At 42.7% G+C, this 16,141-nt stretch overlaps 1 protein-coding gene across 5 annotated transcripts in view; it reads right to left on the bottom strand.

The window, feature by feature from the left end:
• The window catches only part of PHACTR1 (phosphatase and actin regulator 1), a 297,444-nt gene that overhangs the window by 267,499 nt on the left and 13,804 nt on the right, over positions 1–16,141 (bottom strand). For all 5 annotated transcript variants that reach the window (XM_056485007.1, XM_056485009.1, XM_056485013.1 and 2 more), the window contains exon 4: positions 14,532–14,678. In XM_056485007.1, coding sequence (XP_056340982.1) covers positions 14,532–14,678 — 147 coding nt within the window. The remainder of the gene's footprint in view (positions 1–14,531; positions 14,679–16,141) is intronic.

The raw sequence follows: 16,141 nt of genomic DNA, 5'->3' as shown, positions 1-16,141 counted from the left end.
TGACTGAGTTGCTGCAGATCTGGAAAAACCTGGCAAATGTTTGGCAGGTTTGACTTTCTTGCCCATAGAGAAATTGTGTATGGGCAGAAATCACAAGCAGGCCAGCACATCTGGCAACCACAACTCTCTCTAACCTGAGAGCTGTTACGAGGCCATGTGGGCCAGCAGCCCAAGGCAGGTGGAAGACACCAGGCAAAATCAGTGGCATACAACGATGAGGGACCTGGGGAACACTTCTGCACTCCTAAAATTGGTACAGCCCAGACAAATATTAGCATGCACATCCAACACACACATCTGGGACCCTAGTTTTCAAGAAGTTGGTCTAATCAACCAAATTTTACCCAACTGTAACTAATTGTGCAAGCATGAGGCTCTGAAGAAGTCTTATGAGTAAGAGCAGTAGGAACCACTATTTGAATTGATGTGACAAAGCAAGAAGGTGCTGAAATTATTAGGCACCCAGACAAGCTTTTAAAGTGTGTTCATGGGAACCTCACAAGGTCCAACAAGGCCCAATGCAAAGTGCTGCACCTGGGTCAGGGCAACCCAAATATCAGTACAGGCTGGGAGATACAGGGAGAAGGACCTGGGGGTACAGGTTGGTGAAGAACTACACATGACCCAGCAATGTGCACTCGCAGCTGAGAAAGCTCACTGCATCCTGAGCTGCATTAAAGCAGCATGGCCAGCAGGTCAAGGAAGGTGATTCTCCCTCTCTCCTCCACTCTTATGAGACCCCACCTGGAATACTGCATCCAGCTCTGGGGTCCTCAGTACAAGAAAGACATGGGCCTTTTAGAGCGTGTCCAGAGATGGCCACAAAATTGGTCAGAGGGATAGAACAGCTCTCCTATGAGGAAAGGCAGAGACAGATAGGGTTGTTCAGCCCAGAGAAGAGAAGGCTATGGAAAGATCTAACGGCAGCATTTTAGTACTTGAAGAGGGCTTAGAAGAATGGTGGGGACAGACTTTTTAGCAGGGCCTGTTGTGGTAGGAGAAGGAGCAACGATTTTATACTAAAAGAGGGTTGATTTAGACTAGATAAAAGGAAGAAAATCCTTACAATAAGGGTAGTAAAACACTGGAAAGGTTGACCAGAAAGGTGGTAGATGGATGTCCTGTCCCTCGAAACATTCAAGGTAAGACTGGACAGGGCTCTGAGCAACCTGATCTAGTTTAAGATTTCCCTGTTCATTGCAGGGGGTTGGACTAATTGATATTTAAAGGTCCCTTCCAACCCAAACAATTCTATGATGGTCTCCAGAGAGCAGATTTTCCTCTGCAACTTAGAGAAGAATTCAGAACATACTTCTAATGTTTATTAAGAATGAATCTTGATGCATCACTGTTTTCCTGAAGTGGGTCCTTCCAGAGTCACAGTAAACTATTTGTGAGACAGCAGTTCTTTCCCATGGCTACAGAACTGTAATAGAACATGTATCTATTTGAACAAGGATGCTGTAATGTTGATCTATCAGAAGATATATTATCTGCGCAATAGAAACTCAATTTGCAGAAAATTTAAATACTAACTGCACTGATCATCGAGCTAACGTTCCTGTAAGACATTTCATTAATATCATCAAAGAGTATTTCAAATATGATGCAGCAACTCTACTTTACAGAGAGGCTAATTAAATATAGTCTCTAGTTACCTTTGTACCAGTGAACTTTAATTACCTTCCAACCAGAAGAGACTCATTCTGATAAAGTGTAAAAAGTAAGCGGAGCTGCAAATAACTATTCCCTACCCATCTGGGACTAAAAATCTTATTCTATAATAGGGCCGTAGGATAGATGTGTTATTTAAAAGAACAGGAAAACAGTCAGACATACTTTTCTGAACATTTTTCATTTGCTTTCAAGCCACTGTGAACTGCTTGAAAACATCTTTAAAAGGAAACTGACCTGCTCCTATTTTGTATTCTTTTCCTGAGGGGAGAGAGAGCAGAAAGAAACCTGAAAAAATTTTCAAATACCTAATTTTTCCTAATTTTGAAGATACCAGAAAAGGTTTCTAAGGTGAGGTGCATGTAATAGCAAACAGAATATGAATCCACACAGGATAAATCATGTAAGTGCAGCAACAAGATATGGTAATGACATAAGAAAATTTTGTGCACAAAATGTAGGCTTCATCCTTTGCTCTGAGGCCAATGTAGTTTCAGGGTACTGTTGAGACAGTAAACAAAGGGTTGAAAAGGAATTTTTACTGGATTTTGTAGTCACTTCTTTATCCAGTATGAATACAAATACAGAGAAACTCTGTTACAAACATATTAGTTCTCCAGTCTCAAAAGAAAGATGACTGTGATGCAGACTTCAGAAGGGAGGATAAGTCCTTCAGAGACTGCATCCCCCTTACCACACAGAATGGCACAGAATTAAGGAAGGGGATTCCTAAGGGAAAGGCATCAGAGTACTTTGTCAGAAGAAAGAGATTAGCACACAAGGTTTTCATTTGCAGATGAAAATAAAATCCACTAAGGATAGACATAAATACCAGTGCAGCTGGACAGCAAAGCGCAAAAAATATATTAAAAAAAAAATCTTTGTCTCACATAAAACACTCTGTGCATAGAGATTTATAGAAACTGGTTTGGTAATGTCCTATGGGAAGCAATGTGAGATATTACATTTTAAAAATACAGTCCTCTGGGCAGAAAAACCAAAAAACCAGCACATTCAATTCTAGCACAGAGAAACATGTTTCTTCAGCCCAAAAATTCTTTGCAATGAAAAAAGTGTATCTGAATGGTTGAAATCACTTTGGCCATTAGCTCTCTTACACTGTAAATAATTGGTCTTCCCAGAAAATGTCTCCATCAAAAATTGGAATGGAAAAATCATTAGAAAATACAATTATTAAGCTTACTTATTAAAACCCCTGCGACTGAAGAAAGACACAATACTGGTCCTCTTTACCATCCTAATCCTTTCCTTCAGTATCCTTTCTAGGTCTTCTGAACTTCCTCCTCATGGAAAGGATGCACATGGACCTTGGAAATGACTTATCCTGGAGTCTTTAGGGCACATTTGAAAGTGGGAAAGATAATAGATATGTTCCTGTATTCACTGAATGATGGTGTCATGCTAAGGGGACATGCTGTAAGCCGCAGGAATATTATCCCTCCCACCTAATAAAACAAATAGATGAGGGCCACCTTTACATACAGTCCTGGATCTAAGACAGCAAACCCACTAAACCAAATCATGAAAGTTAGTCTAAACTACTTAAAATACCTTCGTCAAGATCCAACCTACATTTCCTTGCTTAATCCACTTTCAAATTCTGTCTTAAATTCAGTGTAAAATCCTAAAAGGGGTAAAACAGCCAGTTCCCACAGGCAAATCACCCACTGAACAAGGGAAATTTGCCATACATGAGTGGCTGCAGTACACTAAAGCTCGCTTGCCCACATGCACCTAATCCCACAGTCCCATGTAAGTGAACCAACAAGACCAAAAGTTTTCTAACACAGTTACAGAAAGTTGCACTGAGCTCAGATGTTTTGATTGCTGTTCTGCTAAAACAGCTCTGGATTTTATGTATGGCTAATACTATCACCAAATTCACTTCCTCAGTATTTCCCTCTAACTCTTGGTGATAGCAGTCTTTTCCGTTCTGTTGTGACCAGTAATGAAAGCTAAGTGCTGCCTTATTAAACACACAGATATGTAGCTGATACAACATTTTATTTTAACAACAGAGGGAAGAATGAAATTTAAAAGCGGAATGTATCTCCAAAATGGTAAGGAAGCAATCCCTGCATTTTCCTCCCTCTCAACAGCAGGTGCTTCTTTAAATCACAATTAGCTACAAATGTCAGTAAGCCTTGCCAAAAGCCATGGAAGAAACATATCCTGAAACAGCTACGATGCAGGAAGGAACACCTATCACTGCTTGGGACGTGTCTACTTGTCACTGACTTGTGTAATTGACAGAGCAAGTCGCACAACTTGTAGAGCAATCCCTCTGCTGCCCACTTTAAGCCTTTTAGACTCATGCTGGTTAACAGATGGTCCCTGCACGCTCCTTGGGCTGCTGACACACACCTCTAGGTATATATACAGCCCCTTTGGTGGGTACCTGCTAACATCATGTTTCTGCTGCCTAGGGCAGCATTAACTACAAGCAGTCAAGTTTAGTAAGCACTGGCATGTTCTAATGACAACACATGTCCTGCGCTGCCTTAATTTTGGTGATTCCTTCCCCTGGTTTCCTATTATTATGTCATGAAGCATGTTAACAAAAAGCTGTATTCCATCTGTGTAATGATAATTCTCAACCAAATATTTTTACCACTCTCCCCTTGGGTCTCCTTTAATATTGACAAAGCTGTTAGACCAACTGCTTCCAGAGGGGAAAGCTTGCAAGGTTAAACCCCAAGGTTATTCCATGATGCCTATCTTGTTTTCTTTGAAAAATAAATAAAATTTATCAAGTAATTAGCTCAAAAAATATTATTTGAAGCAATCTTATAAAATTTATCACACAGAATGGTTTGTTCTTCTGAGCCTTGAGATAAGACTAAATTACAAATCGAGCTTTATTGATTTCTTCTTGCCTTATAATTATAGGCTATCATTTTACATGTAATTAGTTAGCCCCAGTTAATTTTTTATTATTAGCTTTGAAAGATTTTCCTGTTCTTCCACACAGAGAAAATTAAAATGATCAATAGCTTTTCATTTTTTTTCTCTGCTATTTCAACCTAGTAAGTAATTGTGAAAAAAAAAATTTTTGAAAAAGTAATTTTTGAAAAAAACTTCTAATAATCTTTGGAAAAACATTCAGCACATCTATAAAGAGCCTTGATGTATAGTGTAAGTCGTAAAGGATGACGAACAAAGAAAGACAAAATTAAATTGTTCATGAATGGATGAACATGCTAAACTGCTTTAAATATAAACAATGACTACTCATTAGCAGCTTAATGCAATTTATTCCTAACTCTCCACCTCAGTATTTTCAAAAAACCACCTCTACTTACAACCAGAAGAGCAGTCTCTATGCAGAGAGCAGGAGTGATCATTGCTCTGGGGAACTATTGCCTTAACTGGGTTCATGGAAGCACTATGGTAGATTAATAGCTCTTTATCAGAGCTCCTAAGGATGTGTGGTGACCATTTAAAGTCATAGCTCCCAACATATAGTTTTAAATGTTGGTATGGCATCTCTGCCAAGGCAGCAGGCACAAGAAGCTCAAGAAACTGCAGGCCAGTGCATTGCTGCAGGCCACATACATAGCCCAGATAAACACAGGAGAATGGAAAAGGCAACAGGAAAAGAGAGATGCCAGCAATGACACAACCTCACAGAAGCCAGGAGCTGAGAGTACACATGAGATAGTCAGATCTCTTCACCAGCACACTGCACAACATGACCTTTACACCCACATGCTCCTGCAACTGAGGCAGGGCATGGGGAAGAGCCATTCACCTCTAAATATTACAGATGCCTCATGCACCAAGCACAGCCTCATCAAGGGTCTCCACATTTGTTTCTAGCACTTCTCTAGTGCAAGAAAACAGAGAAAACAGAAAAAAAAAAATCATGTATGAAAACTGCGCTATCACTGATCTCAGCAAGGAAAACAAAGGACCATTACAGATGTCAGATGGGAATAATCTCTGTCTCAAGGAATATTGCAATATAACTATTAATTTCCCATTTCTTCTTAACTGGGGGGATATTTTCTGTTCTGAGAGTGACTCTTATGACTTAGTGCAAAGCTGTAGCAAAATGGGACTAGCTTATAGAGTCTTTTAAAGCTTTTTCTGACGGCTTAACACCTTTGTAACACTTATTAACTGAGGGACATAGGAACATTCTTCTCAAGGACATGTACCCCAGTCAGTTCTCAAATCTGTCAGTAGACTCTGTATCCTTTTACCCACAGAACAGAGGTAAGAACACACTGGTAATGCCACAGTCAAAACAGGCTCTCCCAAATTTGGGGCATCGAGCTTGAGTCAGGTTTTAAACAGCTTTACAACATTCTAGCAAAGAATTAGATTTAGCCCTGATGAAATTTCTCTTTCATTTTAATAATACATCAAGTATTTAATTTGCTTATAAACTATTAACCAGATGTCTGTCTGTCCAAGTGCTGTATCCACTAACCGTAAAAATGATATTGCAACATAAATTATGCATAGCAAGAATGTTCTGATTAACCAAAATATGCACTGCAGTTGTAATCCATCACAGTCAAAATGGCATGTGTTCATACAGTATATAAAAACACAGGTATATGCAAACTCTTGTCACATGCTTCCCCAGTCTCATGTACTTCATAACCAGAATGAAACCACAGTGAAACTGGAATACAGAAGAAACATGAGCATTTAATTTTTCAACTCTGCCTCCCTATTTTCTTGCTGAATTTGCTACTCATTAAATTCTTGTTTGGACGTCATCTTCACATTCTTATACACTGAAATGGAATTTCAATATATAAAAATTATTACAGAGTTTGCAGTAAAGGCACTAATTATCTTCTTTTAAATATTCAGGAACACTGTCTCTACAATGAAACCTAGGGACAGTGACCATATACCGAGGGTCTAGCTATGGCTTCAACATATCAATATAAAATAAGACCACCAATGCATTACAAATGAAGGTAACTGAATTGCATGGTTAAAAATGGTTATTGCATGATTATAAATAATTTTACTTTAACTGTATTCCGAATGAAGAAAACATTTTAGTCACCTATATCAAGAAGGTGTATTACCATGTAAAATACATCACATTAATATGATTAAAATGTTAAAAGTGACATTTTTTTGAACCTTATCCACAAGAGATACATTGTCATGAATATTCATCACCAAGAAACCGTGAAGGCAGCCAAATTTTATTTCACTACAGAAGTATAACATTTCACACTGACTCTATGGTCTAAAGCAGAAGCACACAAAATAACTTCTAATAACACAATATTTCATTAACATTGACATTTTATATTTGAAAACAGACAGCCTAAGACATTATTTCTCGACTAATGACTTTTGTCATATTGCAAAAACTTACAAACAACTTTAGGAATGATTCTAAAGACTCTTACATGCCTAGCTCTGAGAATACTCTGAGTAGTCCCAAGGAAACCAATTAGCTGACTCAGAGTAATTAAGCATTAAAGATAATGATACCTGTTACTGAGGATTAGGCCTTTTGTTTTTACTAGATTTTACAGCTAATAATTCTGAACAGGTTTGCCAGTTTTGAAGATTTGGAAAAATGCAGTTTCCTTAAAGACTTAGCTCCAAAAAGAAAATTATGATTCCTGATGAAAAAATAAAAACAAACAAAAAAGATAAAAGGATCATCCCAGCTTGCAGGAATATACTTGGTTGTGTTAACCCAAAAATCTCATCAAGCAAAACACAAATATAGATAACTTCTTACCCAGACAATTTCTGCAACAACAAGTTTCTTGAAAGACCAGGTTAATAACAAAGCTCTACAGCAGCCTTAAAGCCACACATACTGCAGAGTTTTGCGAGGCATCAGCTCTGCATATTCTGACCCCAAAGCAAGCACATACCTTCCTTCTATCTCCTGTCACAGCTGTTTCACAGCGGTGTTGATGCTATTGACTGCTTTTGTATTTAGCTGCCCCTGACACAGAAAGGTGATGCATATGTGCAGTGCCATAAGAGTATCATGACATGAGAACACCCCCATAATTCAGAGAAATGGATCTCATATAGTTTTACTTTGCCAGTTCCATTATTTTGACTAACTTTGCCTTTCCCTTTAAGCTGTCCTCAGTCATATTTGTTCACTCAAGTCTGCATCAAAAACTCTGTTAGGTGACAGCTGGTGCAGCAGGGAGATCTCTCCCCTTTAACAGGACTTGGAGAACATGTAAACTTATTCCTATCTGGCATGCAGTGAAGGTCACTGTCTTAAGTCTCCAAAGTCAAGTACAAGAGTTAAAACCTCAGCTGCTGATAAGACCTCTTCCCCTGTAAATTTCCTGTTGATACAGAAAGGCTTTCAGCCACTGCACTTAGCCCTGGGAAGGGCAGGTTATCTCAAATGGCCTATCCTTGCCACATGAAGGGTGGCTTTCAGCTTGGATGTTCATTTTTCCTGCTATATGTACTCATGCTCCCAGGGCTGGAAAACAGCCAGGAAAAGAATGACAGGCACACATCTGATCTCCAGATACACTCCAAATTAAGCAGCACTAAGACTATCAGTCATCAGTCAGTTGAAGTGCAGGAACAAGGTTTTGTAAAGCAACACCCGATGGCAAAGGAGGCCAGTTCTTCAGGCCCCTTTATAAAGGTATTAAGAAATGCTTTGCAAAACCTGTGATTTGGGTTCCTAAGTATGACAGAATCTCCATGACAATAATCTGAGGGAGTGATTAGAGGAGAGCAAGAAGTGGAGATTTTCCAAGTATGCATTTTTACTAATCTTTCTCCAAAAAGAGATAAAACCTCCTACACATATTAGAAAGTCTACTACTGCCTATTTCTCTCTCCCCTGTTCTCCTGAGACTAATCTTTTCTACCTGAAATCCTAAAACCACCATAATTTAAAAATATTTTTAAAAACACTATTGTATCTTTCAGATTAACCTTTCCACATTATTTCTAAGATCTGTGAGATTCATAAATCCAAAGTCATTGAAATTTGTATATACAGTTTTAGGGAACATTTATTCATATATCATGAAACCATGCAGAGTATTTTATTACAGATATATTCAAACATACACTGAATAAACAGGGGAGAAATAACACAACTCCAAATGTGATAGCATTTCAAATGACTGCAGAGATGATTAACTGTGTTAAATCATTTGGAAGGATGACCAGGGGCAAACTCAGAAACTTCAAAACAGACTTTAAAATAAAATGATGGGATTTAGAGAAAATTAAAAATTAATGGGATGGAGATTTCCTGCAGAAAATCCAGTCAAGTAATTTCACTTTATTTTCACCTATTTACAATTTACCTACCTCAGTGAGCTATATAAATATCCTTTCTTATTTTACAAAGTGACAAAATAAAAGTTCACAAGCTCCTCCTTGTTCACTGCCGCAAAATGTATCATATCCTTCTAGACAAATCAACATGTATGAGGCTAATACACAAATAACATTATCTTTCCATCAGAAAGCAAAACCATACATCATTTTGATCCCTGGAAAGTATTCTGCATAGCTCTAGAGCTATATAATGCAATGAATACAGCGGTACAAACAGTAACAGTAAGGCAGCCTACCATGAAGGCTGTAAGAAACCCTAGGGCCCAAACAGAGCATGGAAGGTGCCAGGAAGCTTTTGATTTCAACTCTGTGCCTGGTTCAGACCGGGTAAATTCCCACATCTAAAACTAACAGTCACCCTTTGTGTCCTGGCTTTCCCCCACCAGCTCTGCATGACAGAAACAGCCGACCATGAACATTTCCCAGCTTGCGAACATTTGTCTCAGCCATTCAGCAGTTTCTGCCAGGATCCTCCTCCCTCTTTACACCCTGTGAATTAATTCTGCTTGCAGCAGCACTAACACAGGCTGACGTAGATTTTTTCCTCTCCCCAGTGTGATTTATTCATCACTGCTTAAGAACAGCAAATGGTACCAAGTTCACTTGCCTTTCTAGACACAAGGACCTTTCTTCTGTACCCATGGCAAAATTATGCAAAACCACTCGGTTCTTTCCCTCTCAGCTTTGCTTTCCCAGAACACATTCCAAGACAACATGTGGTTCCACACCACAAAGAGATAAAACAGATCTTTCATCATTGAAGGGGAGCAGAGATGTATATTTCTGCAGTCTGGCTCAGATCCCTGGCTGAAGTCAACAAATGACTCAAATCACTTGAGGATCCAGCCACTTCAGTGAGATTACTTAGTGACTTCAGCGCACTAAAAATCCGTGCTACGCTCCAGGGCCGAGCAAGCCAGCTGGGCTCCATAGCTTGCACAAGCTGCACCATCTCTGTTGAATACAATACGTCTTTCCCCCTTCTCTATTCAGAGCCCAGCTCCTGCACTCCTACTGCCACTCCTCTGGCTTCTGTTTGGTTACACCACTGGTACACACTTTGAAGTCAGGGTGGGAGGAATAGATTCAGATTCAAAATCTCCCCTCTCCCCATTTCACAGTATGGACTATTAAAGGGAATAATCCTTGCTGAAGGAACATCCCCTCTCTGCTGATCCCTAGTACAGCTACTGCAGTCACTCTGGCCTTACACTTTCTCCAAGGCATTGGCTTGCTTTCTCCCCGAGTTTCCATTCCCAGGTTAAATAAGTAGACAATCAGCCTTGCTCAAACAAAGGCCGACATTTGGTGACTTCCCTGAAGAATTGATGAGCTGAGATAAAGACAGCTTCTTGCACCACTTAACAAGAAGCCAGTCTGCTAGAATCAGCTTTGCAGAGGATTGCAGTGCAAAGCTTACTCTTTTTCAGCTAGGGAGGAGTAAGACTGTCTGTATGCAGAAATAGCTTCAATAATGACTAACACTTGAAAGGCTAAAAGAACCTGACCAGATCCACTCAGGGCAGCAGTCCCCCCCTTCCCTAACAAACATCAATAAAATTCTGACAGGGATTCCCCAAGCAGTTGCGTGAAGGGGAGGAAGGAGAAAAGCTCATACATCTTGGATCATTTAGTGACTTTTAAGCAGTCTGTTTCCTTATCAGTCATCACCTCTGCCAATTTATCGAGCTTGAAAGCTACCTACTATGCATTGCCATTTAAAAAGTACAGTATTTTGAAACAGGAAGAACAGAAATCAGCCAAAACCTGTAATAGGTCAAAACTGATAAAAACCATTTGAACTTATCAGGTGGCACAGGATCAGGAAAGTGGTTATGCAATTGGGCAACTGTTACAGATGGATAAGTTTTCAGAAGTAATTTGGGATTAACTTTTAAATGCCTGAACCAGAAAGTTAGAAAGACAATTTGAAAACTGCTTTTAAGATGTGTACAAAAAGCCAAAGATGGATGTTAAGCGATGGAGCAATGCCAGATTGCTAATCATAATAAAGAAAACAAAAGACCACCACCCAAAAGTGAGAGCACATTCCACACTCCTCTAGTGTTGCACTGGAGGAAGTTGCTTAGAAAATAAAAAATTAATTTCTGTATGGAACTGATTTAGTATCAAATATGGAAAAAGAATTTATAGCTGCCTATAGCTTTACAATGTTACATAGCTACATTAATTTTGGCAGAAAAGGTAATTTTAATCCATTGGGAAGTATTATCCTCTTGATATGAGCACATAACTCAGATTAATAGGATTTGCATATGTATAATAATAGAGAGACTAACCCTGGGTTTGGAAAACAACGTGGTATTTTAATCAGTTTGGGAACACCAGACAAAAAACCATACCAGCCACAACTAATCGAACAGCATTTGTCAAACCGTGCTAGGTAATAATTCTGAGTTAATTGATCAATATTTAAAAACAAACATAATAAACTGGTATGTTTTGGAAATCAAACAAAGCAGAGCTGTTAATATAATCGAAAGACAAGGGGAGGTAGAAGCTGCACAGTTAATCACTTGCAAATTGTGTTTTTGAAAGACCCAGACCAAATACATGATATAACCAAACTGTATAATTGACTCTGTGTATGCAATCTCAGTTGTTCAACAATACAGATAACAGCAGCAATGGTATAATTATAACTTACAGCTGAAGTAGATAAAAACCTGATAGTTCTTAACTAGTGGTTGCAATTAAGGGTGGAGAAAAGCAGTATTCACTGTATCTGGTTATGGTTCATTAATAAAAGTGGATTTGAAGTTCCAATACAGCAAAGCAGCAGCTGCATGCTCCAGCCAAACTTCTACGATGTCCTGACAGAAAACAATGACTGGGGAATGCAGCTTGACTCATAACAGCTGCAGGAAAAATAGCTCTGTAAGCAGTGGTTGAGCAGCAAGCACAGATATGGAACGCACTAAATGGAAAGCAAGCACTAAGCACACAGGGAAGAGGTTCTTTCCTGCGCCCCGGGCATCACTTTAGCTTCGACTCTATCCGTGGGTTGAAGAAACAGCTTTACTTCCTTCCTACCACCTTCCCCCTGCACAGGCAAAGAGATGCACACATCCCTGCGCACACGTGCGCTGCCAGCCCACGGACAGACAGGAGAACAAGGCAAGGCGGGACACGCGTCTCCGGCAGCCCCGGCGGAGCGGCTTCAGCACCGGGGGCGGCGGACAGCGCCCCGGGCCCCGGGCAGGAGGTCGGGCCCCTCCGCCCGCAGGGCACCGCGACACCAAGGGCGACCCGGTGCCCTCTGTGGCACAGCGCCAGGGACACCAGCGACCACGCTGCAAGTGGAAACCTGCTCGGCTTAGAAACAGCGTGCTTCTGCCCCCCCTCCCACACACAGAGCCAAAAAAATAAAGGCAAGAACACTGCACCTCACAAACATTAAGTTTCAAAAGGAAAGCCTGAGCTGTGTGGCATTATCCAGCGTGAACAAAAGTGGCCAAACACATTTTCTAGTGGCTTTTACCTCAGACTAGAGAATTCTCAAACCCAGGCAGCTTGGTTTGTGCTTTCTGAGCAAACAGAAGAGTAAACCCAACAGCTCAGAAATGAAGTGGGTATCAGCGGCATGTTTCACTTGCTTTTTGGCTCACTCACTCAATACTCGTTGCTAAGCAATTTTATTTTTTTTACTACTCACTGCCAGATGGATTAATGAAAACACACACTTGCACTACTTACAACATTTTTCATTTATATTTCTTGATACACCAGTACTGTTTCTTTTAATTATTTCTTTCTTAAGGAATTCTATTCCCAGGTTTGCAAGTAAAGACCCAAATTATAGAGAGCCAGGGGGAGGGGAGGAACAGAAAGAATCTAAGTGTAATTACCAAATTCTTTGGTGGATTGCAGGAAAGAGGTACCTTGAGACTTGCACATCCTCTGGGACTTGTAGCAGAGACAGCATGTCTAGCTCAGCATAGAGATGTGAGGCACCAGGTGACTTGAAGGTGCCTTGCTCTTAACTGGTTTATCTATTTATAACTACATGTCACAACATTACCTGAGAGCACACGAGTCAGCACAGTGTTATTTCAGTAGTCAAATAACCATACACAGCCTTTTTTTATTTACACCTTACACACAGTGATGCTCTTTCTGTTTTCACTTCCAATTCTTTATAGAGTTGAAACCTGGCACTTGGCACGGTCTTCCAGCCTGTGCCCTGGAATGCCACCCAACTTACCCATGGTTTGTTAATTTTTAGAAGTCATGATCAGAGAGAAATAAAGACACGCCATACAATGTAACCAACCATTCTGTCAGTGGTAAAACCAAACTGCGCATCAGCCATTACCAAGGGTGTAATTGCAGCAGGGATAGCGGGAGGGGGAGGGGAATCTGCTCCATCCCCAAATGGAGAAGAAAATGCATCTCTGCCATCTCCAACTTTCTGCCAGCTGAAAAGGGGGAGGAGGGATAGGAAAGACTGCAGTAGAGCAAGCAGCAACTCCAAGGCAGCTCTTTCCCCTTTACAGCTGGCATGAGGGGACAGGCTCAGCATCAAAGGATGTTACACAGTTGGGCCATTTTGAGTGCTACTGCTGGGACTTGAGGGAGGCTGCAGTACTGCTGACTACAGATCCTCCTTCACACTATCCCCCTTCCCAAACAGAGGAAGTCTGGTTTGGCACAGAGAACCAGCAGAAAGAACTTTCTTTTGTTTTTGAGAGCAAGTAACCTCTGGTGTAGTTAGTTTTCTGTTGACAGAGCTCATAAGGAAAGATCAAGAAAGGGAAAACCACAGGCCTAGTAGGAAAGAAATGGGATAGTTTCATCGTGTGCAGGATGAATGGACAGCTTAAGTCTCAAGGGAATCATGAGGACGAGGTGGCAAAGAGTAAGGCAGAGTAGTGGAGAAAGTGGAAGAAAAGGTCAGGAAGAGAACTGCAGGAGGTTTATCCCCATAACAGGCAGGAAGAGGTGAATGCAGGGAGCTGGAGGTGTGTTAGTAGAAACCATCAGGCTGAACACCCATCGACAGTCCCAAAAGGCAACGCTGAGACAACCGGGGACTTCATGAAACTAAGTGGACAATACAGGTGCAAGTTTCCTTGCACTTCTGAGGCACAAACCCATCAGGAGAAGAAGGCAAAGAGCGAGTCGGGGAGAGACTTGCAAAACACCAGGAGGGACGACGCCAGCACCTGGCGAGGAGGGACAGCGCAGGAGCCTTGCGGAGACGCACCTCGACGCCGAGAGAGCGAGAGGGCGGCGCTCTGGCAGAGGGGAAGCCCCGAGGGGCTGAACAGAGCAGGGTCCCGGCTCAGCCGGGGGAGAGGCGCGGGCAGGGGAGCCGGGCCGGGGCAGGCCGGCGAGGTGCGAAGGCGCGGGCAGCCGGGCAGGGCAGGGCAGGGCCGGGCGCGGCGCCCAGAGCCCGCGGGCTGCAGGGGCGGAGGGCGGGGGCGGCCCTTCCCTTCCCTTCCTTTCCCTCCCTGCATCCCCCGCCGCCGGGGCCGGGCCGCCTCTCTCACCTGCGTCGAGGTTGAAGGAGATGCGGGCCTCGGCGAGGTAGGGGGTGTCGCTCTTGGAGCGGACGCGGCGGATGGGTCTGCGGTCGATGTCCTCCTCGGAAGATGCCGCCATTAATGTGGGCACGGTGAGCAGCGTGGCCCGGCGAGCTGGCGAGGGCGAGCGGCGGCGCGGGGCGGCCGGGCGAGGAGGGGGCGGAGGGGGAGAGAGGGGAAGGGAGGAGGGAGAGAGGCGCGGGAGGGGGAGGGGAGGACGGGGAAGGAGAGAGGGAAAGGGAGAAAGGAGCGCAGGGAGGGAGGGGGAGAGACAGGGAAAACCCGTCAAGGATCTGCGGACGGGAGCGGCCGCGGCGGCCCTGCCCGCTGCCCCTGGCGAGTCCCGCCCGCCTCCGCTGGGGGCACGGAGCGCTGCCCCGGCCCCGGCGGCCCCCGCCCCGGGCAGGCTCCGGCTGGCGCCCTTCCCGCCCCGGGGCGGGCCCGGCCGCGGGGATAGCGCCGCCGGTGGGCCTGGCCCGCGGAGGGGCCACCCCGCAGCCAGCCCGGCGCCCCCAGCTGCTCACTTGTAGGCCCGGGCGTCCAGAACCAGAATTCGCAGCACAGCGGCATTGTGACTTGGTGGGATGTCTAATGGTGCATCCCTTCACCTCCTTGACCCCTTTCCTTGGGCAAACCCATTACGTAAAGCGGGATGGTGTGCCACACCTTGGCAGTTTCAAATGCCAAGGGCGCTGAGGAGCCTGCACTCAACGTTTGAAACTGACCAGCACTCCGAGCCTCGCCTTCCCCCGTCGCTTCGGCAGGTCTCTGAGAAAAATGTGACCGTCTGCAAAAACCAGAGATCGGTTCTCCGGCTGCAAACTCGGCTCGGGGTTTTGTGGCATCTCTGTTTCTCTGTTTAGTAGTCAGCTCTTTATGTAGATGTTCTTACCCTGTGGTTTGTAGGCTGACTGACACATTAGGGCTCCGATTTCGGTTGGTTAGTGTAAGATAAATAATTTAAAATGCTATTAAAAAAAAAGTGGATAGTGCAAAAGTAGTATGTAAAATAAGAGTTAGACAGTTAAAATATGTGCCTAAGAGTGTACTAGTGTTCATGCCATTTAACTCACGGCTTTAAAAAAAACCAACAAAACAACTCTGCTCAAAGTCACTAAGTTGTCAGAACTTCCAAAACCTTTTTTTTTATCAACTTCAATGAGAAAAAAGACCAGAGAAGGAATGTTGGGGCTCACTAACTCTAAAGGCAGTGATAGTCACACTAGTTGGTCTGAATTTCAAAGGATGGATGTCTTACTCATTCCTGCAGAATCAAGAAATTTCGTTTAGAAATCTCTGAGTCAAGAGATTTCAATTAGTCTTATTGAGGTTTTGGGTTGTGCTGCATGTTCTTCAGTGGCTGTAACATTGGGTTTAGCTCAAGTCTGCTGTTAGCTGTAATCCCTTCATAAATGTTCTCAAGAGCTTTCATGTTTCTGGATGTCTGGAATGGGTAAGATATATTTTGTTTGCAAATCAGTTCTATTTTGGTATGATCTCACTAGCTCACCCTGGCTAAAAGAGGGAAAAAGTTTTAGTTAGCACTTGCAGGAGAATTTTGAAAACTATTCCTGTTC

Source organism: Oenanthe melanoleuca, chromosome 2 (genome assembly GCF_029582105.1).
Source record: "Oenanthe melanoleuca isolate GR-GAL-2019-014 chromosome 2, OMel1.0, whole genome shotgun sequence".
In the NCBI taxonomy this organism is placed as follows: domain Eukaryota; kingdom Metazoa; phylum Chordata; class Aves; order Passeriformes; family Muscicapidae; genus Oenanthe; species Oenanthe melanoleuca.
The sequence above is the reverse complement of the archived record's forward strand: the minus strand, read 5'-3'. Positions and strand labels throughout refer to the sequence as shown.